Source organism: Geotrypetes seraphini, chromosome 7, assembly GCF_902459505.1.
Source record: "Geotrypetes seraphini chromosome 7, aGeoSer1.1, whole genome shotgun sequence".
NCBI lineage: Eukaryota > Metazoa > Chordata > Amphibia > Gymnophiona > Dermophiidae > Geotrypetes > Geotrypetes seraphini.
This window is the reverse complement of record NC_047090.1, coordinates 14294172-14321112: the sequence shown is the minus strand read 5'-3', so window position 1 is coordinate 14321112 and position 26941 is coordinate 14294172. Positions and strand designations below refer to the sequence as shown.

Here is a 26941-nt window from a genome sequence, read left to right as displayed (position 1 = left end):
TATGGGCAGGGCAGTTAGGTGAAGAGATTATTGCTTTCCTAAAAATGAGGAGTCCTTCATTAACGTAAGTTAGTAAATCTAACCCTTAGTGCCATTTATCAGGGGCCAGGATCAGTAACTGAGTTTTGATTTTATTGTTCATTTTGGCAACCCTTTCACCGTTATGCTTCCCCGTTGCTTTTTAGTATTGTAAAATCGCAAATCTCACTGGAATTATCCAGTTATTCATGGCCTCCATCTTCCTCTCATTATATGCTGTATTAGGTCCAACTTGACCATTCTGACCTGGGGAAGAGGGTGCGTTAGCTTCTAAGAGCTAGTCATTAAAAAGGTTACATTTTGTTTGCATTCTAATTTATTAACCAATATTTATGTTCTTTCTTTTGTCACCTGGACAAACTGTTTAACTAAGCTCCAGTAACATTACTAGGATGGACTTTGAAGCAAATATTATATTTGCACCTCGCAGGATCTATGACCTTAGAAGACGCAATTTAAGGGTCCCATAATGAAACTTTCCCTAAAGAATCCTAATAAAAAAAGAACAGACTAGTTCCTTCTCATGATTGCCTTCAACTCATAACCCTTCTCCCCACTGTCCTCTGCTCATCACCCTAGCCAGCAGTTTAACCGTCCCCTATTAACCATAACCCCCACCCTGGCATCCAGTCTGTCTTGATTGATTAGATTGTGATCTCATTCGAGCAGGGACTGTCTCCTTTGAGATTCTGCTTATGCTGTTAGAGCTCTAGAAATAATTAATAATAGTACAGTCAACATCCATTTGCAAGTGTTTTGCAAGACGAGGAAACACTCCAGCAAATTTTAACTCGCAAAACAAGCGTTATCTCTATAAATGAGAGTGTCACTCCCCAAACCAAGCTGCCATCACCCCACCCCGGGAACCGGCTTCTCTCCCCTCATGGATCACCTTCAAATATTTACCTCTAACAGACACCAGCACTAACCCGGCACCACCTCTTTGCCTATGCCGCATCCAGCTTTGCCGGAAACAGGAAATGGAATCAAAAGGGGCAGAGCTCGATGGAGGGAATGCTGCGATACTGGTGGGAGGTAGCTTGGGTTAATTTATATGACTGCGGTTGTTCAGCTGAAGGCAGGCTTGAAGGTGATCCACGGAGTACAGAAAGAAAGGGGGGGATGTAGATGGGGAAAGTGAAAAGAGAAATGTAATGTAATGTAATGTAATTTATTTCTTATATACCGCTACATCCGTTAGGTTCTAAGCGGTTTACAGAAAATATACATTAAGATTAGAAATAAGAAAGGTACTTGAAAAATTCCCTTACTGTCCCGAAGGCTCACAATCTAACTAAAGTACCTGGAGGGTAATAGAGAAGTGAAAAGTAGAGATAGAGGAAAAATAAAAAATAAAAATAAACATTTTAACAAGACAGCATTGATCTAAATACTTTGGAAGGTAGAAGAGAGGAGAGAAAGGAATAGAAGCAGAAGGGGGAGCCGTTGAACAGTAGAATTCTGCAGCATCCACTATCTCCTCCTCTCCCTATTGGCTAAGGCTCTTAACATTTGCATATCTTCTTCCCATTGGCTAAGGCTCTTTGCCTGCATTGTGATGTCATAGAGCTTTATGGTTATAGAAACCTAGAAACATGATGGCAGATGAAGGCCAAATGGTCCATGTAATGTAATGTAATGTAATGTAATTTATTTCTTATATACCGCTACATCCGTTAGGTTCTAAGCGGTTTACAGAAAATATACATTAAGATTAGAAATAAGAAAGGTACTTGAAAAATTCCCTTACTGTCCCGAAGGCTCACAATCTAACTAAAGTACCTGGAGGGTAATAGAGAAGTGAAAAGTAGAGATAGAGGAAAAATAAAAAATAAAAATAAACATTTTAACAAGACAGCATTGATCTAAATACTTTGGAAGGTAGAAGAGAGGAGAGAAAGGAATAGAAGCAGAAGGGGGAGCCGTTGAACAGTAGAATTCTGCAGCATCCACTATCTCCTCCTCTCCCTATTGGCTAAGGCTCTTAACATTTGCATATCTTCTTCCCATTGGCTAAGGCTCTTTGCCTGCATTGTGATGTCATAGAGCTTTATGGTTATAGAAACCTAGAAACATGATGGCAGATGAAGGCCAAATGGTCCATGTAATGTAATGTAATGTAATGTAATTTATTTCTTATATACCGCTACATCCATTAGGTTCTAAGCGGTTTACAGAAAATATACATTAAGATTAGAAATAAGAAAGGTACTTGAAAAATTCCCTTACTGTCCCGAAGGCTCACAATCTAACTAAAGTACCTGGAGGGTAATAGAGAAGTGAAAAGTAGAGTTAGAGGAAAAATAAAAATAAAATAAACATTTTAACAAGACAGCATTGATCTAAATACTTTGGAAGGTAGAAGAGAGCAGAGAAAGGAATAGAAGCAGAAGGGGGAATAGAAAGATGATAGATGGGGAATATGAAAAGGGAAAGATGGTCTGTGGGGATGGAAAGAGAGGGAAGTACAAATGCTGGATATAGTTGGAGAGGAGAGGGGAGGGGAGAAGAGGGAGACATGCCAAAACAGGGAGTGGGAGAAGTGTTGGACCACAAGAAGACAGAGAGAAGGGGGGTGGGGGGGAGGAGAAATGTATTTTGGCTTATCTAAAGTCACTGAAGTTGAATGCAACATAGGCCTGTTGTGGGGATATGGAACGAATCGTCCGAGTTTCCATTACTTCCTATGGGGAAATTCTCTGTGATATACGAGCGTTTTGGATTACGAGCATGCTTCTGGAACAAATTATGCTTGCAAACCAAGGTACCACTGTATTAGTTAATAGTAGTATATTTTTAAACATTATCAGTGGAATGGGGTGGACCATTAGGGCCAACCAATAGTTTGCCCAAAATACCATTAACAAGGGGTGTGGCTAGAGATTAGTTGATTTGGTCCCTCCTACCAAAAAGGTAGTTTGTATACCTCTTCTTAATGTCAATAATACTGTTGTAAAGAGAGGGTTTTAAAAAAATTTACAGGACTTTTAGGGACCCCTGAGGAAGACAGCATTGTCGAAACACGGGACCGTGTTGAGTCCACAGTTCCCAACAGTTTGGGTCCTAGTTATACTTTATGTGGATTATAAAGCGGCTGGGGCACGGGCAGTGTGTCTGGGAGGGAATGCATGGATGGGAGAACATCGCAGGGGAGGAGACATAGGCATCCTGGGACTGTCGGCCAAGTCTCTTCCCTGAAGAAGCCCTTTCTGGAAACGTCAATCGCTCCTCCTAAACTTACTTGCTCCACTTCATCACTGACGCTGAAACCGTGGATTGAAGACAAAGTTTTATTTTATTTTTCTTTCCAGCTTATGATTTATCTTTAATCTTATCTATTGTTTTGCCTTTTGTCTTTGTTTTGTTCTATTTCTATCATTTAAATTTCTCCAGAATTCTACTGTTCAACGGCTCCCCCTTCTGCTTCTATTCCTTTCTCTCCTCTCTTCTACCTTCCAAAGTATTTAGATCAATGCTGTCTTGTTAAAATGTTTATTTTATTTTTATTTTTCCTCTAACTCTACTTTTCACTTCTCTATTACCCTCCAGGTACTTTAGTTAGATTGTGAGCCTTCGGGACAGTAAGGGAATTTTTCAAGTACCTTTCTTATTTCTAATCTTAATGTATATTTTCTGTAAACCGCTTAGAACCTAACGGATGTAGCGGTATATAAGAAATAAATTACATTACATTACATTACATTATCAAATTGTATATTTTTAAATGAAGCCTGCATCTTGAACATCACCATCTCCACAGTATTTTCGTTTTCGCTGGGTTTTTTTTTTATTTGGCATGCGGGAAAATGCAACTTACTTTTCACTGAATTATATATCCGGTAAAAAGAAAAAAAACCAACATATTAAAATTATTCCTTGTCCTTATTCAGGTCCTCCTCAGCCTTTGCCTCACATCAGAGTGAACAAAAAAGACTCGTCGATCAGCAAATCGTCCATCAATTTCAGCTTCAACTGCAGTTGGTTTAGCGACACCAACGGAGCAGTGAAGTACTTCACGGTGATTGTGTCTGAAACCGAGGGTGAGCTTTTATGGATTAAGAACTTGGTGTTATTTTCGGATGTAAAATAATATTTCTTTTCTGCCCATTTGGTACAGAGGACTTAGGAAGCTCGAGTTAATAATAACGCCCAAAAGGAGCAAATGCCTCATTTCAGTGAACTATGAACAAAACTATTTTAAGCAAAACGGACGCATTTATTATCCGAGTCTGGTGTATAAATAATGACACAGAAGGACACCTCTGGGCCCATGGCAGTGGTCACTTTTTTTTTTAAATGACAACTGCCATGGGTAGAAAAAAAAATCTAGATGTTGGTCAGCACCGGCTGCTGAGTATCTGGGAGGCGGGGCTAAGTGTTGCAACAATCCAGATAGCCAATCTACACACTGCAAATCACCGCTATTCCGATAAGTGTTGGCTCCTCCCATAGACCACCACGGCTATCAGAGGAAACGTTCAGTGGTGCTGTCCAGTTGTGGTGCTGAATATTTGGGCTCCTACTAACTGGATAAGCCCTTGTGAAATATCAGCCCCATAGGGCTAGTCCCAAAGAGCATGCTAGGAGCTCAACTTCATAGCATATTTGCAACTGCAAAGATTTCCCTATGATCTACTGTACATCTGCTCTTTATGTATGTTTCAATGTAATGGAATTTGACATAAACAAAAACAAGAGAATTGACCCAATGATCTCCACAGACAAATCCAAGAAGAAACAAAAAACAACGTGGAGAAATGATGTTCCTGAGATGGACTTTATTAATATTAAAACTTGGCAAACCACATAAAAACCTCTAGGACGCAGTCCGCTGAAAAGCTTTGGACCCTGGACCCAACATGGTCCATGTTTCGACAGAATGTCTTCTTCAGGGGTCCCTATGAAGCCATATGGTAAATATACGTAGATTAAAATGCCAGTCAGAAATAAACCGTAGGACTTCATAGGGACCCCTGAAGAAGACATTCTGTCGAAACACAGACCGTGTTGGGTCCAGGGTCCAAAGCTTTTCAGCAGACTGCGTCCTAGAGGTTTTTATGTGGTTTGCCAAGTTTTAATATTATTTTAATATGAATAAAGTCCATCTCAAGAAATTCCACATGGAATTTGACATAGCCATTCAGACAAGAAATGTGTGGTACCTGTATATAATTTTTTAAAATTTAAACTCCTATTGTGGTTCCACAGAAAGGCGATACTGTATATCATATCCATGACAGAAAAAATGGAAAAGGGACTGGTTACAATCAAAATGGTTTACATATTATATGTATACAGGCATTTATTTTGTACATGGTACAAATGAAGGGGCTGAATGACTTGCTCAGAGTTACAGGGAACTGCAGTGGGAATTAAACCCAGTCCCCCTGATTCTCAAGCCGCTACATAAACCATCAGGCTACTCCTCATGGAGAGGGGCTGGTAATAAGTTCCAGAATGTAAAGAAAAGATGGAGTAGGGATGGGACAGTGAGAAGATTTTGAGAGTTTGAGCTTTAATACACTATTCTGATAATATCCCTCTCAAGTTTCAAATATAAGGGATGATCAGTCGATCCAAGAAGCCTGGGGAATCAAATAGTGTGCGGGAAGCCAAAGGGAATGGCCATGGGAAGGGTGCAGGCAGGTCATGGGTGTTCCAAAGTTAGGTGCAGGAATTTGCGCCAGGTTTCAGTTGATGTAAATGGTCACACCTAAATTTAGTCGCAGGTCCCGACGCTAAGCGCTAGTCTATAAACTGAGTCTAACTTTAAGCACAGTTCATAGAACGGCCGATTTTTTTGGGATGCCATCAGTGGTGTAGTGAGGGTAAGAGGTACCTGGGGCAGTGGCACCCCCCCCTTCCTCTCTGCCCCCTCCACTCTTTAAGCGCCAACTCCCTATGCCCTCTTCGCCAAACCCGTGCCTTTACTTCCCACCCTGTACCTCTTCAAATCTTCTCCAGCGTGAGAAGCTTCTCTGGCCTGCTGTTCATGCTAGCTTTCCCCCTGACATCACTTCCTGGCCCCATGACCCAGAAGTGATTTCAAAGGAAGCCAGGCTACAGTAGTTGCTTGCAATGGCGGAGATTTTTAAAGAAGTGTGGGGGAGGAGAAGGGAGGGCACCCACCAAGATGGCACCCAGGTTCCCCTCCCCCTTAATATGCCACTGGGTGCCATTTATAGAATTTCTCCCCGATTGTCAAAACAACACAAAAGTAATTACCAGGGGTTGTGTGATAGCAGTTAACATATCTGGGCTGAGCCCTAACATGCAGCAGAGAGGAAAAAGGGGGGGGAGTGTGCCTCGAAACAACCTTAGCGGCAAAACATGATCATGCCGGCCTGCCCATTCCCTCCCCGACATGACCACAAAGCTAAGTTTGCTGTATTTATAATATTGAAACAGTATTTTATATTGATACAGTATGCTGAAGTATACCTACGTATTAGTTATGAACTTTGAATTTTGAGTTTACAAGCACGTCTAGGCACCTTATCAAATGTACAACACAACTTTTAAAAAAAGCCCCCAAATTTTTCAAAACGGGACTACTGATAAGACACTTCTCCCTCCGTATTCGCTGTGATAGGGGATTAACAGAACCGCGAATACAGAAAAGCCGCGAATAACGTTTTCATATGTTATTCGCTGTTTTCTATTAAAAGCCATCGTGAATATGGTGAAACTGTGAATAACAATGGTGGGAGACCCGGCCTGTTCCTGAAGGAGATGCAGAACACGGTGAAAAAAGTACTGGGAATCAGAAATTTTCTCTGTAAACGCTTGGAATCGGCGATTTCTCTATGCAAGCTGATGTAGTTGGGGGGGGGGGGGGAGGAGCCAGCAAGCTAAAAACCGTGAATAATCGAAACCGCGAATGCTGAAACCGCAAATACAGAGGGAGAAGTATATAGCAATTTTGCTATTTTAGTCCAACTGGTGTTATCTCAGATGTCCTACACTATGGTTGAAGAGTCCATATAAGCCAGCTTTAATTAATTTTAATATTCTAAGCTTATTTAGAATTTCCTTTTAAATTGTGTGCCTTTAGTTCCATTAGTGTTAGTATTAGCGGTTAACATGTGTCATTTCATGCGTTAAGGACCCTAAAATTGCTTCCCACAAATCTGACTCTTTATCAAGGTGCCGAATGTTTCATTCCAATCTTTGGCTGGCCCCAAATGCCTTCTGACCGGCGATGGCTGAATGCATTGAGTTAAGCACAATACTTTGCGCTGCTTTCTGATAAAGCCCCCAAGAATGTCGGCTATTTTTATTCTTTTAAGGAGGAAACAGATGGTACTGCTCAGTGGTTTGATAAAAGCAGTAAGAAATCTCTGAACTGGAAGGGAGCGGTAGGCGACAGCAATTCTAGAAATTGACTCCTTATTTTAAGTGCTTTAAAGGGGCACGTGTAGCCCCAGTTTTGTAAGGTTAAGAGTGTATCTAAGCAACACTGGTACTGCAAAAGGTAGGCGCAACCCCTTACAAGAGGTCAACGGCACATCCGTTAATAAATTCAAATCTTCACTATAAGCTTTCTTGTTTTTATAAACCTGAGCTTAATTGAGTTCAGATGTGACAGCTAATGAAATGTTTGTTTATTCATTTGATGAATCGCTTATCCATAATTTACTAAGCGATTTACAATAAGATACATAAGCATTATAAAACAAATTACTAATATCATGTACGAGATAAAAACAGACTCATGAACTGACAAACACATAAACATTTTAAGACAAACATAATCATTTTAAAAAACATATTAATAATATCAAGTAATAGATAAAAACAGACTCATACACAGACAACACAAAGACACATAATGATAAAAGGGGAAAAGTTACATAATAGATGTTTCGAGAAGAAAGAAAAAGGGAACATTCAAGGAAAAAACATAGGGAGGGATAACTTAACTACAGTAAAAAAGTATTTTTATTAAAGACTAGCTGATGCCCCAGCGTTGCACGGGTATTTAATTATAGCAATAACACTGTAAATGGATTCAAATAAAGATACTTTATAGTGGTGAATGAAAGTATTTTTACAGCTTAATAAAAAGTACAATATTCAAATTATAAAGTGAAATATTTGACAAAATGAATACAATACAACTAACACAAAACGTGATTATAAACAACAATTTTAGTTTCACCTCCTGGAGCAAGAACATATAAATTCTTGGGTGAACCCACCCTTGAGCAAGCAACATAGAGTTGTGGGCCGTGAGATCCCCAGGACATATCACCCCAGGTAGTGAGGGATCTGCATACCAAGTTTCATCCAAATCAGTCAAGCCGTTTTTGAATTACTGTGAGAATGGCAGCTTTTTACATTTTTTCCATTGACATGAATGGGTGACATAGTAACATAGTAGATGACGGCAGATAAAGACCCGAATGGTCCATCCAGTCTGCCCAACCTGATTCAATTTAAAATTTTTTTTTTTTTTTTTTCTTCTTAGCTATTTCTGGGCGAGAATCCAAAGCTTTACCCGGTACTGTGCTTGGGTTCCAACTGCCGAAATCTCTGTTAAGACTTACTCCAGCCCATCTACACCCTCCCAGCCATTGAAGCCCTCCCCTGCCCATCCTCCACCAAACGGCCATACACAGACACAGACTGTGCAAGTCTACCCAGTAACTGGCCTAGTTCAATATTTAATATTATTTTCTGATTTTCTGTTTGTAGCTCCGCCCACGTGTGCAGGTGGGCCGCGAGACCCCCAGAACATATCACCCCAGGTAGTGAGGGATCTGCATCCCAAGTTTCATTCAAATCGGTCAAGTCGTTTTTGCGTGATCGCAGCACATACACACATACATACCTCCGATTTTATATATATAGATTAAAAGCATCTTTAAAAAGGAAAGTTTTTAATTTATTTTTAAAAAGACTGGGATCCTTTTCATTGTTTATGTATTGTGGCAAAGAGTTCCAAGTCTGGGGGGCCACAATTGAAAACATGTCATGACGTCTGGTACCTACCACTTTTAAAGAAGGGACTGCCAGGAACCATTACCGTTACCCATTTTTCCCTCCTCTTTTCTATCAACTATTGGAATTCATTCCCTTCTTCTCTCCTCCTTTAATTCCCCTTTTGTCTTTTTCTTTCTTTCTTTTTTCTTCTCTTTTCATCGCTTTTAATTTTAACTTCAAGATCTAAGGAAGTTGTAAACCGCTCAGATAACCGCTTAAACTTAAATGAACACGCCAAAGAGTCCATGTAGTGCGTACAACCTAATATTCTATAAATTGTGGGTGTCTTGTGGCAACATACAGCCCATGTTCCACCCACATGTACGCCCCCCCTCCCCCAAAAGTTGCATGCTAATCCGTGTAGGCGCTCTCTTTCTAGACTAGCACCTGTGCAATTATGTGGGCTTAGCTTTAGATGTCAGCTTAAAGAACTGCCTTTCATAGGAATCGGGCCAATTGCAAAATCTTAACCTCTGATCCGTGCTTAGTATGGTGTCTTTCATCCTTTCTTTCTCGGGGGGGGGGGGGGGGAGAAACCCTGCAAGCAGACTGGACGAGTCATTTGGCCTTTATCTGCCATCATGTTTCTATGCTTCAATCAGGGCATATTTTAGCCTGATGGTTAGTGCAGTTGGGTTAAGTTTGGGAGTCCAGGCAAGTCACTTAACCCTCCGTTGTCCCAGGTACAAAATAGGGCCCTGTGTTTAATATGTAACCTGCTCTGATTGTAACCAAGAAAGGCGGAATATCAAATCCCTTTCTAGATAATGGACAGAATGGATAGGCCAGGGGTGTCAAAGTCCCTCCTCAAGGGCCACAATCCAGTTGGGTTTTCAGGATTTCCATCATGAATATTCATGAGATCTATTTGCATGCAGTGCTTTCATTGTATGTTAATATTCATTGGGGAAATCCTGAAAACCTGACTGGATTGTGGCCCTCAAGGAGGGACTTTGACACCCCTGGGATAGGCCATATGGTCTCTATCTGCTATCATTTCCACAGACTCATTTACCCATATCCAAAAAATGACACCCAGGACTTTTTCTTGGGTGCCGACTCCTAAGGTGAACCCTAGCATTGGGTAACTATGATTTAGAATAATAGAGTATTCTTCCCGATGTGCATTACTTTGTTTCTCTCTTTCTATATTTGTCCATATTAAATTTCATCTGCCATTTGGATGCCCAGTCTTCGAATTGCCTAAGGCAGGGGTGTCAAAGTCCCTCCTCGAGGGCCGTAATCCAGTCGGGTTTTCAGGATTTCCCCAATGAATATGCATTGAAAGCAGTGCATGCACATAGATCTCATGCATATTCATTGGGGAAATCCTGGAAACCCGACTGGATTCCGGCCCTCGAGGACCAGAGTTGCCCATCCCTGACATAGACACTCTAATCCAGGGGTCTCAAAGTCCCTCCTTGAGGGCCGCAATCCAGTCGGGTTTTCAGGATTTCCCCAATGAATATGCATTGAAAGCAGTGCATGCACATAGATCTCATACATATTCATTGGGGAAATCCTGGAAACCCGACTGGATTCCGGCCCTCGAGGACCGACTTTGACACCTGTGGCCTAAGGTCTTCCTGCAATTTTTCCTGTCCGAACGTGTTTTAACCACTTGGAATAGTTTTGTGTTACCTGCAAATTTTATCACCTCACTTGGCTCTACAATTTCCAGGTCGTTTATAAATATGTTTAATAGCACCAGCCCTAGTACAGATCCCTGCAGCACTTCACCGTTCACTTTCCATCATTGAGAAAAATAGCCATTTAACCCTACCCTCTGTTTTCTGTCCAGGAACCAATTCCTAATCCCCAACAGAACATTGCCTCCCATCCCATGACTTTTAAATTTTCTCTGGAGTCTCTCATGAGGAATTTTAGCGAAAGCTTTCTGAAAATCTAGATAACTGGCTCATCTTTATCCACATGTTTATGGTCTGCCCTAAGCTCCAATTTTTGTAAGAGTAGACAGGAAAGCCGATTTCATCCTTGAAATGTAGCACCGGCCTAGACATTTGTTATATTTCCCAGAGATTTGTTTTATTTTTTTTATCTACAAAATTACAAAAAAAAGTCCAAAAGGGCATTTTAAAATGTTTACGATGTACCTTCCATTGGCTGAGAATGACTTTTAGTGCATATTGTCTTACTATATCAAAATGACAAGAAAAAATATGATTTGCTTGCATATTGCCTGACATGTCATTCAAGCTTTTACACTAGGGAAGATTTAATCTAGCTTCAGTCTTGGTCTCCACATACTGTAATTTGAAGGCGCAATTCCTGTATTCTAGGAACTTTACTGTAACTGGGTCATATTTTAGAATGGATTCAGAGCCCGTTTAATAACTTTCTTTGCCTGTTACCAGCTCCTGGAAAGGTCCTGCCCATCGGACCGACATATTTCTGTTTCTCATTTCTCATTTTAGGCGGCGACGCGCTGCAGCCGGATCAGCACCACCCTTTCCCTTCCTACGCAGACTATAAGCACAATGAATCCATTAAAATCTACCAAACCAACTATTTTGCAAGCAAATGTACTGAGACGCGGGAGAACAGTGCTCAAAGCTTTAACATCCATCTTGGAGCAGAGACGGAAAGCCTGGGGGGCAAGTGCGACCCGCAGCAGCACACATTCTGTGATGGACCCTTGAAGCCCAGGACCACCTACAGGTGAGATTGGATGGCAGTGGACCCTGATATCGTCCTATACACCTCAGCTTTACATTACATTGCATTGCTGATTTCTATTCCGCCTCAACCTTGCAGTTCTGGGCGGATGACAAAAGAGACAACTGAACATTTCCTTAGGACATTTATATATAGTAAATCTTGGGTGACTCAAGTGTCTGATAGTTTATGATATTCCACTCTTTATACACAGACCTGAACGTGCAAACTGTTAACCCCAACCCCTATTCACTAAATATGAACACTCTATGAACCTAAGGAATATTTCTACTTCTGTGTAAACAACTTGGCACTTCCTGGCCTTGCAACACACAAACTGACGTTAACACTATTAATGTTATCAGATGTACACTGCTATATTCTCTAATTCATTGTACGAGATACACAATGATATACTCTTTAATTCGCTGTACGTAAAGTTTCTCTTGATTGTATTTACAGTTTCTTCAATTGTATTTACAGTTTCTCTTGACTTTATCTAACTCGCTGTACGTAAAGTTTCTCTTGATTGTATTTACAGTTTCTCTTGATTGTATCTACAGTTTCTTTTATTGTAAACCGCCTAGAAGTCGCAAGATTGTTGGCGGTATATAAGAATAAAGTTATTATTATTATTATTATTATTATACTGCAATATTTTCACTTGTAGGAATAAAAATATATAATATTCCAATAATATCCCTCTCAAGTTTCAAATATCCATTCTGTCTCTTCTACAGAACCTCAGCGACACAGCTAAGTAACCCCCCCCCCCCCCTCTGTGAGCGTCGGGGCTGTTACCGCAGCGGCCAACGCTAAAAACACTAGCATGGCTTTGTAAAAGAGAGGGTAAATTTGAGATAAATTAAGTAAAGACTGAAATGTAATTTAAAAAGCACCAATGACGAATGAACACATAAAGCTTGGGGCAATGAAAAAGCTGAGGTTCTGTTGAAGAGACAGAGATGGATATTTGGAACTTGAGGGGGATATTTTACGATGGCATCTGATAGGGAGTATGGGGACAGTTAAAGAATGAATTGCCCATCCTTCAAACCTTGCAACCCCTTTGGCAAATGTATGAAAAACCTGACTTCATACTGCGTAACGCTCCCTTCTACACACAAGGACCGGTTCAAAAAGTACAAGAACCTCAAAGTCACCTTAAGGTAAACCAGTAAAAGTTTATTCCCCCCCAAAAAAATTGTACAGGTGAAATTTAAAAGGTGCCGACCTGCCTAACTTCCCGCCATTAACTTTGCAGGATCAGTATCCGAGCTTTCACCCAGCTTTTCGGCGATGACCTGAAGGAATTCCAGGAGCCCCTCTTCTCGGACACCTTCTTCTCCATGCCTATCACCACCGAGTCGGGTCAGTGCTTTCTCACATCAGTGAGGAGATGTCGTCACACTAAAACAACATGAAGCATCCTGGATGCTGGTTTTACTGGTTAGGTCAACCATTGTTTCTGTAAATAGAAGAAAAGAGGGTGCCCGCCTTTCCAAAGATATGTCTTTATATATAACGGCTCTGCTACTTGGTTATTCTGCGCTACCCCTCAGGGATTTGAGATGTAAATCGCATAAAAGCCAGAAATGGCGCATGCGGTATCAAACCTGTATAAATAAATACGTAAGAAACCCTCCTGTTAAAAATAAGGGGAGAGAGAAAAAATGTTGGTAATGTGAAAAAACAAAACAGGTTTATTCTCCCCCTTCCACCACAATAAAATACTACCTGCCAGGGATGCCAAGCCCCGCCAGCCGAAGAAATCTCCTGCATGAGTTCCACCCATGCTGAGCAAGCAGCACTTGCGGTATAAAAGAAATAAAGTTATTATTATTATTATTAATTCAGTAGGCGCGCTTCTGTCGCTAATGCTCACGCTCACTTCAGTCTAAGTAGGCATGTGCAGAAGAGCCAGAACTTATTCAAGAGACATCTTCATCTTGCGGGGCTTGGCATCCCCACCAGCCATGAAAGCAGTGGGGGGCCTGAGCCAGGCCCTCAAGGTCACCCATAGCTACACCACCAGCTTGAGTGTAGGTGTGTATGTAATTTTTTTAATTTATACTCCGTGTAGTGATATTATTTTACATGTAGTGATATTATTTTACGTGGGGTAAAAGTTGAATTCGTGTAGAGTTCTACAACTGCATCTGTTGCCCTGAATGGAAACTCTACTATTCCTACTGCTTATCACTTATATAGCGCTGAGAGGCGTACGTAGTGCTGCCAGTAGGGGGTGATGTTTTCCTAACACATTTTCAATAGTGAGTGGCAGGCAAGCACTGCAGTAATCCATGGAACCTGCCTGTCCCTCGAGCTTGAAAACACAATATGGAAACAGCACCCCCTAGTGGTAGCAATGCACTTGGAGGTCTCCCACACAGAGGGAACAGTGCAACATTGCCACCCTTGCTCTTGAAACTCTAAAGCTCTTTTCCCTGTCACAGTGAATCTGATTTCTTTCTTTCTTGTTATTCTCTTGCAGAGCCTTTGGTTGGTGTTATAGAAGGTGTAATCGCTGGCTTATTCCTCCTCTTGATGGTGGCTGCAGTCACAGTTTTATTTGTCTGCAGACAAAAAGTGAGAAGAGTGTGAGTGTCATTTCTTTGACATTATGAATTACAGACACAAAGTTTGGAATCTCCCCACTTTATTCTCCCTTTCTGTCATAGAGAATGACATGGGGACAAATTTTTCCCCGTCCCTGCAGGAACTCTTTTTCCCGTCCCATCCCGGCGAGTTCTTTTCCTGTCCCTGCCGCATTCCTGGAAGCTACGTCCTCATCTGCACAAGCCTTAAACACTTTAATATCCTAAGTAGCAACATTCTAGAGCTCAGATTGTGATGTCATAATGCCTCGTTCCACCAATGCCTAAGCTCCGTCCTCATCTGCACGAGCCTCAAACACTTTAAAATCATAAGTGTTCAAGGCTTCTGCGGTTAAGGCAGAGCTTACAGGAATGGGGCAGGGACAAAACTCATGGAGACGATTCGGGGAAATTGAGTTCCTGCGGGGCCGAGGACAAATTTGTCCCCATGTCATTCATTCTCTATGTCGTACTAATTCTTTTCATATAACAAAACGCATCCCTAATGATATCTTAGTCCAGTTTCTTTTTTCAGTCTGTGGAGTAGCCATGCGTGGTCCTGGGCCCACCTACAAATTCTGGCATTTTTGTTATGGCTGGAGGGGATGCCCAAGTCCTTCTAGCTGGAAGAGGTCCTCCTGCAGCCAGGACTAGTCATTCTTCTAATTGCTGCAGCCAGTGGCACTGTCCACGCCCTACTGTCGTGGTGGCTCCTCCCCTCCAACACATGCTTAGGGAGAAGGCGGCAAAACGTGAGCTGTGCTTCTGGCTGCAGCAAATAAGAGAATGGCCTGTTCTAAAACAGAGGGCTTCTTCCAGCTGGCGGGGCTTGGGGATCCCCATCAGTTTAGGTATTTATTTGTTGGGGGATGCTGGTGCAGGAGTTGGGGCAGAAAGCACGGGATGGGGAAATTGTGTGCCCACCCACTTTGAACTCAGGCCCACCCATTATATCATACTAGCCCTTCTGTACCTCTGGCTGACGAAGTGGGGACATATCCCTGGTAGGAGGAAGGTATAATGAGGGGTGGGGGCTTTGTTGAACTGGTGCTGTATGGTCCCAAGCTGTACACAGCTTCCATCTTGACTACTTGGCCTCTCAATCTTTTGAAGAACAATGTCATGGTTGCCATATTAATCCATTTTGTTGTCCCTTCTAGGGCCAGAATCTTTAAATGAATATTAAAAGATGAGAGAGACACAGCCATGAATAGAAATTTAAAAAGAGCCCCCTTGGATGGCTGTTGTCATTTCAGACAAGACACTTAAACCAGCTAAGTAATGCAAAAAAATGTGTGCTCTGCATTGTATTTTAGCCACGGGCAGGACAGACCTTTGGCCAGACTCAGCATTCGACGGGAGAGAGCATCCTCCGTGCATCTCAACCTTGGACACAAAAGGTATTCAGTTCTGGTTTCAAATGGCTCCACCCTAGCGGTCACCATTATCATTAACAAAAGAACCTAAGAATAGCCTTACTGGGTCAAACCAATGGTCCATCAAGCCCCTAAGCCCGTTCTCTCTGTGGCCAATCCAGGTCCCTAATACCTGGCCAAACCCCCCCCCCCCCCCAAAGATTAGCAACATTCCATTTTGGCTATTGGAGCAACTTTTTTCCTTCGTTTTCCCCGTAGATGTGTTTTACATTATCAGGGTAAACAGTTCTTATCTTTTGGAGAAATTTCTATTGAAACATGAAAAAAAATGGGAATTAAAACAGAAAATGGATCTCATTGTTTATAGTTAGGATGCTAACTGGATTTCCATCAGGAATAATTTACTTTTAGTTTATCCTCGCAAATCTCTCCGTGGACTTTAGAATTAGTTTTTTTTCTATTTCTTTTAAAATAGGTTTCACCAATGCTATTCTTTTCTTGTATATCTATACTTGATATGTATAATTGAAATTACTACATCAAAACAAAAAAGAAATACCAAATGCCAAAGTAAAAAAAATGAGCCTTTAGCAAGGCCTTAAACCTAGGCGAAGACAGATGGAGAGGGAGGTTGTTCCATAAAAAAGGGGCAAGTTAAGAAATAATGGGCTCATTTGGGAGATGAGAGGACCAGCCTGTGAGCAGCTAGAGAATGACGTGAGCGTGGTGGCGTGGAGGAGATAGTAACGTCAGAGAAGTAAGAAGGTGGCCTACTACTGTTTGTACATAATACGTGATTACTGAGGGGAAGGTACGTGATGTGGAATGTTCGTTAAAAAAGTCTGAAAGACTCAAGCCTTTTTGGCGGGAGACTTTTGTGTACCCTGTTGCTCGAGTCTTTCGGACTTTTTTTTTTACGAACATTCCATATTTTTACAGTCTTTTCAAAGCCGGTATTCCCAGCACTGGAGTGACACCTAGTGGACTATTAGAACATTTCCCTGAGGCAGGCCTCCATCTGGGGGCCGAAACACGGTCCGTGTCAGGCCATCAACTGGATCCTTTCAATATAAGGACATCAAGGGCTCCGTTTACTTAGGTGCACCGGCGGTTTTAATGCACGCTTAGCATGCGCTACAATGCCGCACACACTAAAAGCTAACGCCTCCATAGAGCTGGCGTTAGTTTTTTTTTTCGTTTAGCGTGCGCTAAAAATGCTAACGCACCTTAGTAAAAGGACTTTTTATACATGTGTTTTTTATTCATGTGTTTCTTTATTTTGAATTTATAGAAATAAAAGGCTGACATGTTCTATCCCACTCCCCACTTGTGCTCTCTCTGTTCAGTATTTCAAGCCCCCCCCCCGGAATCGGGCTCTTGCTGCCGTCAGATTTGCCGTTGTCCCCGTTTTCTAATATCTTTTTTATTTCTGTTTTTCAGCAACCAGAAAATATCTAGGTAAGAGATTGCTTGTTCACCTAATGAGTTTCCTGTTAATTAGCGCCGCGATCAGTGTTAACCTAGAGTAATTTTTAATTTTTTTACTTTTTTAAAAAATTTTAGTCCAATTAAAACAAGCCAATTTGACGTGCACTTCACCAAACTTCAAGCAGACTCCAATTACCTCCTGTCCGAAGAGTACGAGGTAGGTTACCACAAGAATATTTCATTTCCATGATCTGGACCCGCTTTGAGATGGCTTTAGATATATAGGGGTCCTTTTACAAAGGCGCGGTAGCGGTTTAACGCGTGGAATACCGCGTGTTAAACCACCTGCCGCGCTAGTATCTAACGCCTCTGTTGACGAGGCGATAGGATTTTAGGCTGCTGTGGGGGTTAGCGCAGGAAACTCAAGGCCTTTTTTTTTTTAAAGATGCATTCAATGACTAAATGAATTACTTAGGAGTTTCATTTTATCTTTATATTTTTTTTAGAGTTTTTCTCCTTCCCCTTCCTATTGTTTTTGAGCTTAATTGTCTTTCTTTTTATTAATCAGATTGTATTTCTTTCCTTTTCTTTCCTTGTGTTTTATTATGTTTGTAAAGTTGGTTTTTATTATGTTTTGTAGATTTAGTCTTTGTGTTTTATTATGTTTGTAAAGTTGGTTTTTATTATGTTTTGTAGATTTAGTCTTTTTGTTAGTTATGTTTGTTTCCCCTAACTTTGTAATTTTATCGATTTGTTCATCACTTAGAATTTGGAATAGGCGATTAATCAAATTTTATAATAAACTTGAAACTAAACTTGAAACTTGAAACCCCCATAGCATGCCTTGATAAAAGGAGCCCATAGTTTTTTTAACTTTATATTTTGCAATTGTAGGTTTCGTTTTAATTTTGTTATTACTGTAAACTAGTGCCTTTTCCAGAGACGTTCCCCTCACAGGGTGCCGTTTCATTTTACAGGACCTTAAGGACGTGGGCCGAAACCAGTCTTATGACACGGCGCTTTTACCGGAGAACAGAGGGAAAAATCGATACAACAACATATTGCCATGTGAGTTCTAGGTTTCAAAATGTGTGTGGGGGGGGGGGGGGTGGAAGTCTAGCAATGTTTTTCTTAGGTTTTCCTTCATATTTTGTTACTTTGTCATTAGCTTGGTTTTATTTTCAAAAGAAATGAGATAAAAGATGAAATAAAATAATGCCCCATTCCAGCCCCTTCCCCTACCTCCTCCTTATGCCCCATTCCAGCCCCTTCCCCTACCTCCTCCTTAAGTCAATAAGGGGAAGGAGTGATCCTCAATCACTATTTTTTTTTTTTTTAAATAAATCTTTATTGATTTTCAAGTAGTAACACTGCAATACATATAAGAACATAAGAAATGCCTTCACCGAATCAGACTCTTGGTCCATCCAGTCCGGTGATCCGCACACGCGGAGGCCCAACTAGGTGCTTCATAATGAGACCTTGTTTACCTGTATCCCTCAATGTGATTTGCAAGGAGGTATGCATCCAACGTGCCCTTGAATCCTATAATGGAGGTCTCCGTCACAACCTCCTCCGGGAGAGCGTTCCAAGCGTCCACCACTTGCTGTGCAAAACAGAACTTCCTGACATTTGTCCTGGGCCTGTCGCCTCTCAATTTCAGTACATGACCTCTCATCCGAGTCACATTTGTCAACGTGAAAAACGATGCATCTTGCTGGATTTTATCTAGTCCTTTTAGTATTTTAAAAGTCTCTATCATATCTCCATGCATTCTTCTTTTCTCTAGAGTGAACAAGCTCAGTTTTCTGAGGCGTTCTTTGTAGCTCAAATTTCCCATACCTTTTACTAGCTTTGTAGCTCGCCTCTGTACCCTTTCCAGCAGGGTTATATCCTTTTTTAGGTAGGGAGACCAGTGTTGGATACAATACTCCAGGTGTGGCCTGACCATTGCTCTGTAAAGCGGCATTATGACGTTAGCCAATCTACTTGCGATTCCCTTCTTGATCATGCCCAACATCCTGTTCACTTTCTTTGCAGCCGCCGCACATTGTACCGACGGTTTCAGTGTCCGGTCTATCAGTACCCCCAGGTCCCTTTCCTGTTCGCTCTTGCTCAATGTCACACCTAACATTTTATATTCATGTTCCTTGTTCTTCGTGCATATAACAAATCAAGAAAAGCACTTTGAACTTACAAATATTTGAAAATAATATTTTCCCCCACCCCCTTTACTTAATCAATAATATAAATGCAATTATCCTTCCAATAACCCACTCTTATTTAAAGTAGTACATTCCCACCCTGGATGTGTAAGGAAATCAGACAAAAATTAAAGAGAAATGACAACTATATAGAAGCAATAACAGATGCCCACCCCAAGTTCAATACATTCCTATGCCTCGATATCTCAGCATTCATTTTTTCATATTTGTAGCTGGAGCATAAGTTCGCCCACCAAAAGGGAAAGTTAAGGCGCTCATAGTGCTTCCAATTACGTGTTATCATCTTCCAATTACGTGTTATCATAATTAAGAAAAGCCGGCATTTATAACGATCCATAGGGGGTTTAATATGTAATAATGTTCCACATATTATGACTTCATAAATTAATGTGATTGATAACTCAAGTACAACATTAATTTGACCCCATATCGACATCCAAAAATTAAGTATCAAAGGACAATAGAATAACAGATGATCTCCAATCACTCCTGACCTACAAAACCTCCTCACTGTTCCCTCACTTCGTCATATTACCTATGATAACACTCGCAAATCTATTTTTTCAGTTACAATTCGAAAGAATGTTAGTCCTATCTTTGTCCCAAAATATTATTCCTATTTTCATCACAAAACTTCACTGGCTAAGTTTAAATCTAGTCTTAAAACCTTTGTATTCAAAGATGCTTATGAAATATAACAATAAGACGCTATTTTTTTATTAAGGCACATTTTCTTTAGACTTAAATAAGGATGGGATCATTTTAACTTAAACTTGGACAAGGATTGGGATTATTTTAAGTTTATACCCTTTTCCTTTTGTGATTGACCTTTGATCTCTTTTCTATCAACATGTATTTCTTACCCATGGTCCTTATGTATCTTGTTGTTTGTCTTTTTGGTAATCCTTGTATTCAACTTTTTAAAAATCTGTTAATTTTTTTTATGTAAACCACTCAGACATTTGATGAGCGGTATTATCAAGATTTAAATAAACTTGGAATGATGTAATTAAAAGTAGAATTGGCCAACCTGAGATGCTGTACATCAAAATGGCACCAGTTGGGCAGGAGTAACTAGGGATTGCTCCAGTCCTGTGAAAGTTCACAGAAGGGGTAAGAAACAGTGGAGTCCAAAGGAAGGGGCGGTGGGAAGATGGCCTGTGGGAACTAGTTTAAGGTGTAGGTCAGTTGGTGCTTTGCTGTGTTGTATGGAGGCAGGGGTATACTGACCTACAAATGTATTCACTTGGCCGCTCCTCACTATCACTCTTCACTTATCTCCCCCTATGCTCCCCTCCGCCCTGCGGACTCCGCTCAGCTGATAAGTCCCTCCTATCTATGTCCTTCTCCTCCTCTATCAATTCCTGACTCTGTCCTTTCTATCTTGCTGCGCGCTGTATGCCTGGAACAAACCGCCTGAATCTCTATGGCGTGCTCCATCACTTGCAGTGTTCAAGTCCAAGTTAAAATCCCACCTCCGCGAGAGTGCTTTTGAATCCTAACTTCCCAACCCTATATGGCATGTCTGTCTGTCCAAGTTAGATTGTAAGCTCTTCCGAGCAGGGACCATCTATTAAATGTCAAAATGTACAGCGCTGTGTACGCCTTTCAGTGGAACAGTAATAGCAGTAGTTAAAATCAAAATCAAAGAGACAGAAAATCCCTTTCATTTTTCCTTTGCTTTAATTCAGCCCAGTTACTTCTCGCTCTCTCTCTGTGGGGCCCATTTACTAGAATTATTGCGCTATTACATTTGGATGAGCGAGTCATAGAACAGAGCTCTCTGCCCAACTAACTTAATTGTTAAAATAGGCACCAGTTGGCCTTAAATGCCAATAAGAGCCTTTAAGTGCCGTTAATTGATGCCAATTGGCATTAACTTGTAATTACATGAATAACTGCACTTGGGTGCTATTCTATAAACTAAGGGACATTCTAGAAGGTCCGCCTAAAGTTAGGGAACTACATTGGCACCTAACTTAATTAATAGGCTTAATTAGCACCAATGACCTCATAATTGGTGTTAATTGGACTTAATTGAACAAGGAGTACATTTCCTGTGATTGGGATCATAGAAGCCGGCGGGTAATTGTTTTCAATCCATTTCTTCCCAGATGATTCGACAAGAGTAAAGCTTTCCAATGTGGATGACGACCCGTGCTCAGACTACATTAATGCTAGTTATATACCTGTAAGTTCATTTCTATTTTAACCATATTTAGATAACGGTGGCCCCATGTTCAGCCAGCAGCAATTAATTCTGGCGGCAGTCAGCAAAACCCCCAAACCCAGAAATTCAAGGCTGGGCTGTGTCCAGACGCCGGCATTGCATTTCCGGGTGTCTGAAGCCAGCTAAGACGCAGCCAGTTTGGTGCGGTATCCAGCTAGGAGTTGCCGCATGAAGACAGAACCTCACAAAAGTCAGTCCTGTTTAGGCGTTTAGCCAGACGGGTGCTGACTTCAGCACCACTAACTGGTTAAATGGCACTGAAAATTAGTGGTTCGCCCCAAACAAGCAATTCAACCAGTCAGGAGCCATTTCAGGTAAAGGGGGAGGGGACGTCATGTACCACCTTTTCTGTGGTTACAATCAAAGTGGTTTACATATTTTAGGCAGGTGCATAATTTGTACCCGGGGCAATGCCCAGAGTCACAAGAAGCGGCTGGCGACAACCTGTGACCTCAGGGTGCTGAGGCGGCAGCTCTAATCACTGGGCCACACCTCCACTTTGAATAGTGACACGAACTTAAGATGATTCATAATATAAAAACATATCACTTGAAACACCAGTTCAATATGTATCCATCAGACTCCTCTAGCGTAAGTGATTTGTTAAATTATTATAACAATGCATCAACATTGTTGTTTAATAATAGAGTGCAGAAACTAGGCCAGAAGTGTCCAACCTGCGGCCCAAGGGCTGCATGAGGCCCCGTGACGTATTTTGAGCCCGGTCAAGGGCGATTCAGTGTTTTCTTCTGCTGCAGCCGGGTGTTTACCATCTTGCCGGCTCCCTCCTCTGTCTTGCTGCAGCATTTGCGCGGCCCCAGAATCATTTTTTTCGGCCAGTGCAGCCCAGGAAAGCCAAAAGGTTGGACACCCCTGAACTAGGCCATCTTCCTGTAAGCTAAAGAATACTGCTAGAATTGAGTGGATGAGTAGCACAAGTCGTACACGTGGGATAGGTACAAGAAATAAATTCAAACAAGCAAAACATAATGAATGTCATATCTCTTATTATATCCAGTTTTGCACACTGAAAAAGTACCTTTTTAAAAAAAAATAATTTTTAATGGAAATGCAGCCAAGTACAAACAGAGCTCAGAATTTCAATGCGTATATTATAAAGGCTTGAAAAAGTACATTTTTTTTAATGTACAGTTTACTATGGTGGCTGATGACATAATAGCACAAAAGCCACATGCCACAGAACTGACACAGAATGTGAGGAGCAGTGTAGCTACAGACGCAATCGCAAAGGATGGGTTTTGCAGACAGAATGTGAGAAGCGGTGTAGATACAGGCGCAATCGCAAAGCATGGGTATTGCAGACAGAATGTGAGGAGCGGTGTAGCTACAGGTGCAATCGCAAAGCACGAGTATCGCAGACAGAATGTGAGGAGCGGTGTAGCTACAGGCACAATCGCAAAGGACGGGTTTCACAGACAGAATGTCATGAGCGGTATAGCTACAGGCAAAATTGCAATGGACAGGTTTCGCAGACAGAATGTGAGGAGCCGTATAGCTACACGCACAATCGCAAAGCAAGGGTTTCGCAGATAGAATGTGAGGAGCAGTATAGCTACAGGTGCAATTGCAAAGGATGGGTTTCGCAGACAATGTGAGGAGCGGTGTAGCTACAGGTGCAATCGCAAAGGATGGGTTTCGCAGACAATGTGAGGAGCGGTGTAGCTACAGGTGCAATCGCAAAGGATGGGTTTCGCAGGCAGAATGTGAGGAGCAGTATAGCTACAGGTGCAATCGCAAAGGATGGGTTTTGCAGGCAGAATGTGAGGAGTGGTGTAGCTATAGGCACAATCGCAAAGGACAGGTTTTGCAGGCAGAATGTGAGGAGCAGTGTAGCTACAGGCGCAATCGCAAAGGATGAGTTTCGCAAGCAGAATGTGAGGAGCGGTGTAGCTACAGGTGCAATCGCAAAGCACTAGTTTTACAGAGTTTAATGCTAAATAAAGAGATATGAGAAGTGCAAGTAGCACTTCAGATTAGACTGTGCCCCTGGTAATGAGCTCTAACAGAGCGGCTCCAACACTCACCTGTGTCCGTATAGTAAAACGTATGACTGCATCTAATCAAAAGTGTATACTTCTATCTCAGAGCTCTGACAGGTAATACTCAGCCTTGGTCATTTCTAGGCACTCCTCAGATGTCAAAGGCTGAGGTCATAACTAGCCAAGAAGATCCCCAAATGAGAGAGATGATTGCTAGCTGAAAAGAAAAGATAAAATACTGCAGAGAGGTTTCGATCAACATCTTGAAACATTTAATGTAATTCATGTTCCTATTTGCCCTTTCATCTCCGAGATCTTCCAATTCTGATTCTCCTGCCTCTCATTACCCCCAACGGGGAAATGCAAGCTTTTTATGATTAAGAGAAGCAAGTTTTTATAATATTGCAGGCTGTCGATAATTAAATATGTTGTTTTGTACTGTCAATATTTTTATGATGCAAATGATTTTGTGTGTGTTATTTGTAACCCGCCTAGGTAGGAGATAAATTTTAAAATAAATAAATAAATTTCTTGCTTTTTTTTCCAAGTTAGATCTAACAACATGATAATGTTGGCTTTTTTCAGGGCAACAGTTTTCGAAGGGAATACATTGCTGCTCAGGGCCCACTTCCTGGCACCAAAGATGACTTCTGGAAAATGGCATGGGAGCAGAATGTTCAGAACATCGTGATGGTGACACAATGTGTGGAGAAAGGACGGGTGAGAGAACAGGAACGTCGACACTTTTTTTTTCCACTTGTCTCTGAGAAATGCTTTCTGGAATGTGTGGAATTATTATACTGGGGACCTGGATTGGCCACTGTGAGAACGAGCTACTGGGCTAGAGGGACCATTGGTCTGACCCAGTAAGGCTATTCTTATGTTCTTACGTGAGCCAAGTATAGGACAATTAAGCCATTGAGATTGGCTCTGAGGCACTGTGGAATGAGGCATTATGACATCACAGTCTCAGCTCTGGAATGTTGCTCTCATTGTAGTTCCGAAATCTTGCTATTCTTTGAGATGCTGGAATGTTGCTACTCTTTGGGTTTTGGCCAGGCACTAGTGACCTGGATTGGCCACCGTGAGAATGGGCTACTGGGCTTGATGGACCATTGGCCTGACCCAGTAAGGCTATTCTTAGGTTCTTACGTGAGCCAAGTATAGGACAATTAAGCCATTGTAACATCATTGATGAGGTTGGCTCTGAGGCACTGTAGAATGAGGCATTATGACATCACAATCTCAGCTCCGGAATGTTGCTCTCATTGGGGTTCCGAAATCTTGCTAGTCTTTGAGATGCTGGAATGTTGCTACTCTTTGGGTTTTGGCCAGGTACTAGAGACCTGGATTGGCCACTGTGAGAACGGGCTACTGGGCTTGATGGACCATTGGTCTAACCCAGGAAGGCTATTCTTATGTTCTTATAGATCCAGTCAAGCAAATAGATTACAACCAAGGTGGGGGAATGAAGTACAAACTCCCAAACAGGAAACAAAGACTGAGGAAGAAAAATTCAGCACATAAGCATCACTTGGTCTACCAAGTCTTACCTACCTAGTGTAGTACCAGGGACCCAGCGCAGTCTGTGGCCTTTGTGCATCTCTCACCAGTGTCCTTTGATGTCCGTCTAACTCATGCTTGAACTCTGTCATCATTTTGACTCCTACCACCTTAGCAGATCATCTCAGTGGACACATAGTAGTAACCTAGTAGATGATACCAGATAAAGACCCGAATGGTCCATCCAGTCTGCCCAACCCTGCCCACTTTTTAAATTACTGACCTAATTAAATTTTCCTTCTTCTTAACTATTGCTGGGCCAGAACCTAAAGCTCTGCCCAGTACTATGCTTAGGTTCCATCTACTGAAGTCTCCATCAAAGCACACTACAAGACACATTCCTTCTGAGCCATTCCCTCCAGCTTCCTATGATGACCCCCCTATCCAGGTGCTTCTCATTTGGTTGGTCAACACATGGAAGATGGTATGACATGAAAGGTCACAACAAGACACTTTTGGTGATGGTCGCCCAGGATCACAAGGAGCTGCAGTGGAACTCAAACCTAGTTCCCCAGGTTCTCAGCTCACTGCACTAGACATTAGGAAACTCATCCATTCAATGGTAACATCAAGTCCTCTTCTGCCAGTGTTACCCACTGGGCCTATTAACTGAGGCGCCTATTTTCAGCCTTTAATAAATTGAAGCATAACCCCAGCTCTTTGTTAAATTACAGAGCCAAAATCACAAGGCATAAGAACATATGAATAGCTTTACTGGGCCATCCCAATGGTCCATCAAGCCCATAGCCCATTGTCACGGTGGCCAATCAAGGTCACTAGTACCTGGCCAAAACCCAAAGAGTAGCAGCATTCCACGCAAAATCCCAAAGAATAGCAAGATTCCGGAATCCCAGAGAGTAACAAGATTCTAGAATCTCAAAGAGTAGCAACATTCCATGCAACCGTGGCTTCCCCCATGTCCTTCTCAATAACAGAGTATGGACTTTTCCACCAGGAACTTGTCCCAAACCTTCCTGAAAACCAGATAAGCTATCCGCTTTTACCACAACCTCTGGCAACACGTTCCAGAGCTTAATTATTCTCCGAGTGAAAAAATATTTCCAAGCACCAAGGAAATTTTTTAGGAATTGGCTAAATTGAAGGTTCAAGACCCATTAGTAGTGCAAAGGTGGGACTTCCATCTGCACAGTCTGGCACTGGTAAGCTCCAAGACAAACCATACTGTTAAAGACAAGCAAAGTCTCCCGTGTTTCTGTAATAATCCATTTCTTTTCCCATTAGGTGAAATGTGATCACTATTGGCCTTTTGACCAGGACTCCTTGTACTACGGCGACCTTATTGTTCAGATGTTGTCAGAATCTGTACTGCCGGAGTGGACAATACGGGAATTTAAGATCTGCAGTGTAAGATTCCTTTGTCTTTCTGTAAACACTGGGGATGGCTCAGCTTTTCTTGACCGCTCCCCAGCGGAGCACTGACGGGTGGCTGTCACAGACACAAAACTGTTCTACTGCCAACGTTACTGCTCAGGCCTGTCTTTGCCTCGTGGAGCCGTTTAAGACATCCTGATTACATCCGCTTCTTGTCTCTGGCAGGAGGAGCAGCTGGACTCCACCAGGCTTGTTCGTCACTTCCATTACACGGTGTGGCCAGACCACGGAGTGCCAGAAACCACACAGTCCCTGATCCAGTTTGTAAGGACGGTGAGGGACTACATAAACCGGACGCCTGGCACCGGACCCACTATCGTGCACTGCAGGTAACCGAGAACACGAGGGCCAGTGCAAATCCATTGGGTCAGTTTTCAACGGTACCAATCCAGATAACAGCGCCAGCTCCTCAGATACACACGGGCGCTAG

General features: G+C 41.9%; 1 protein-coding gene across 3 annotated transcripts in view; it reads left to right on the top strand.

Moving 5' to 3' along the window:
- PTPRB (protein tyrosine phosphatase receptor type B) overlaps positions 1–26941 on the top strand; it is a 141241-nt gene that overhangs the window by 109159 nt on the left and 5141 nt on the right. For all 3 annotated transcript variants that reach the window (XM_033952393.1, XM_033952392.1, XM_033952394.1), the window contains 12 exons: positions 3930–4079; positions 11460–11703; positions 12965–13071; positions 14195–14300; positions 15614–15697; positions 17114–17131; positions 17237–17318; positions 18079–18169; positions 21441–21517; positions 24142–24276; positions 26362–26484; positions 26677–26840. In XM_033952393.1, the coding sequence (XP_033808284.1) occupies positions 3930–4079; positions 11460–11703; positions 12965–13071; positions 14195–14300; positions 15614–15697; positions 17114–17131; positions 17237–17318; positions 18079–18169; positions 21441–21517; positions 24142–24276; positions 26362–26484; positions 26677–26840 (1381 nt within the window). The remainder of the gene's footprint in view (positions 1–3929; positions 4080–11459; positions 11704–12964; positions 13072–14194; positions 14301–15613; positions 15698–17113; positions 17132–17236; positions 17319–18078; positions 18170–21440; positions 21518–24141; positions 24277–26361; positions 26485–26676; positions 26841–26941) is intronic.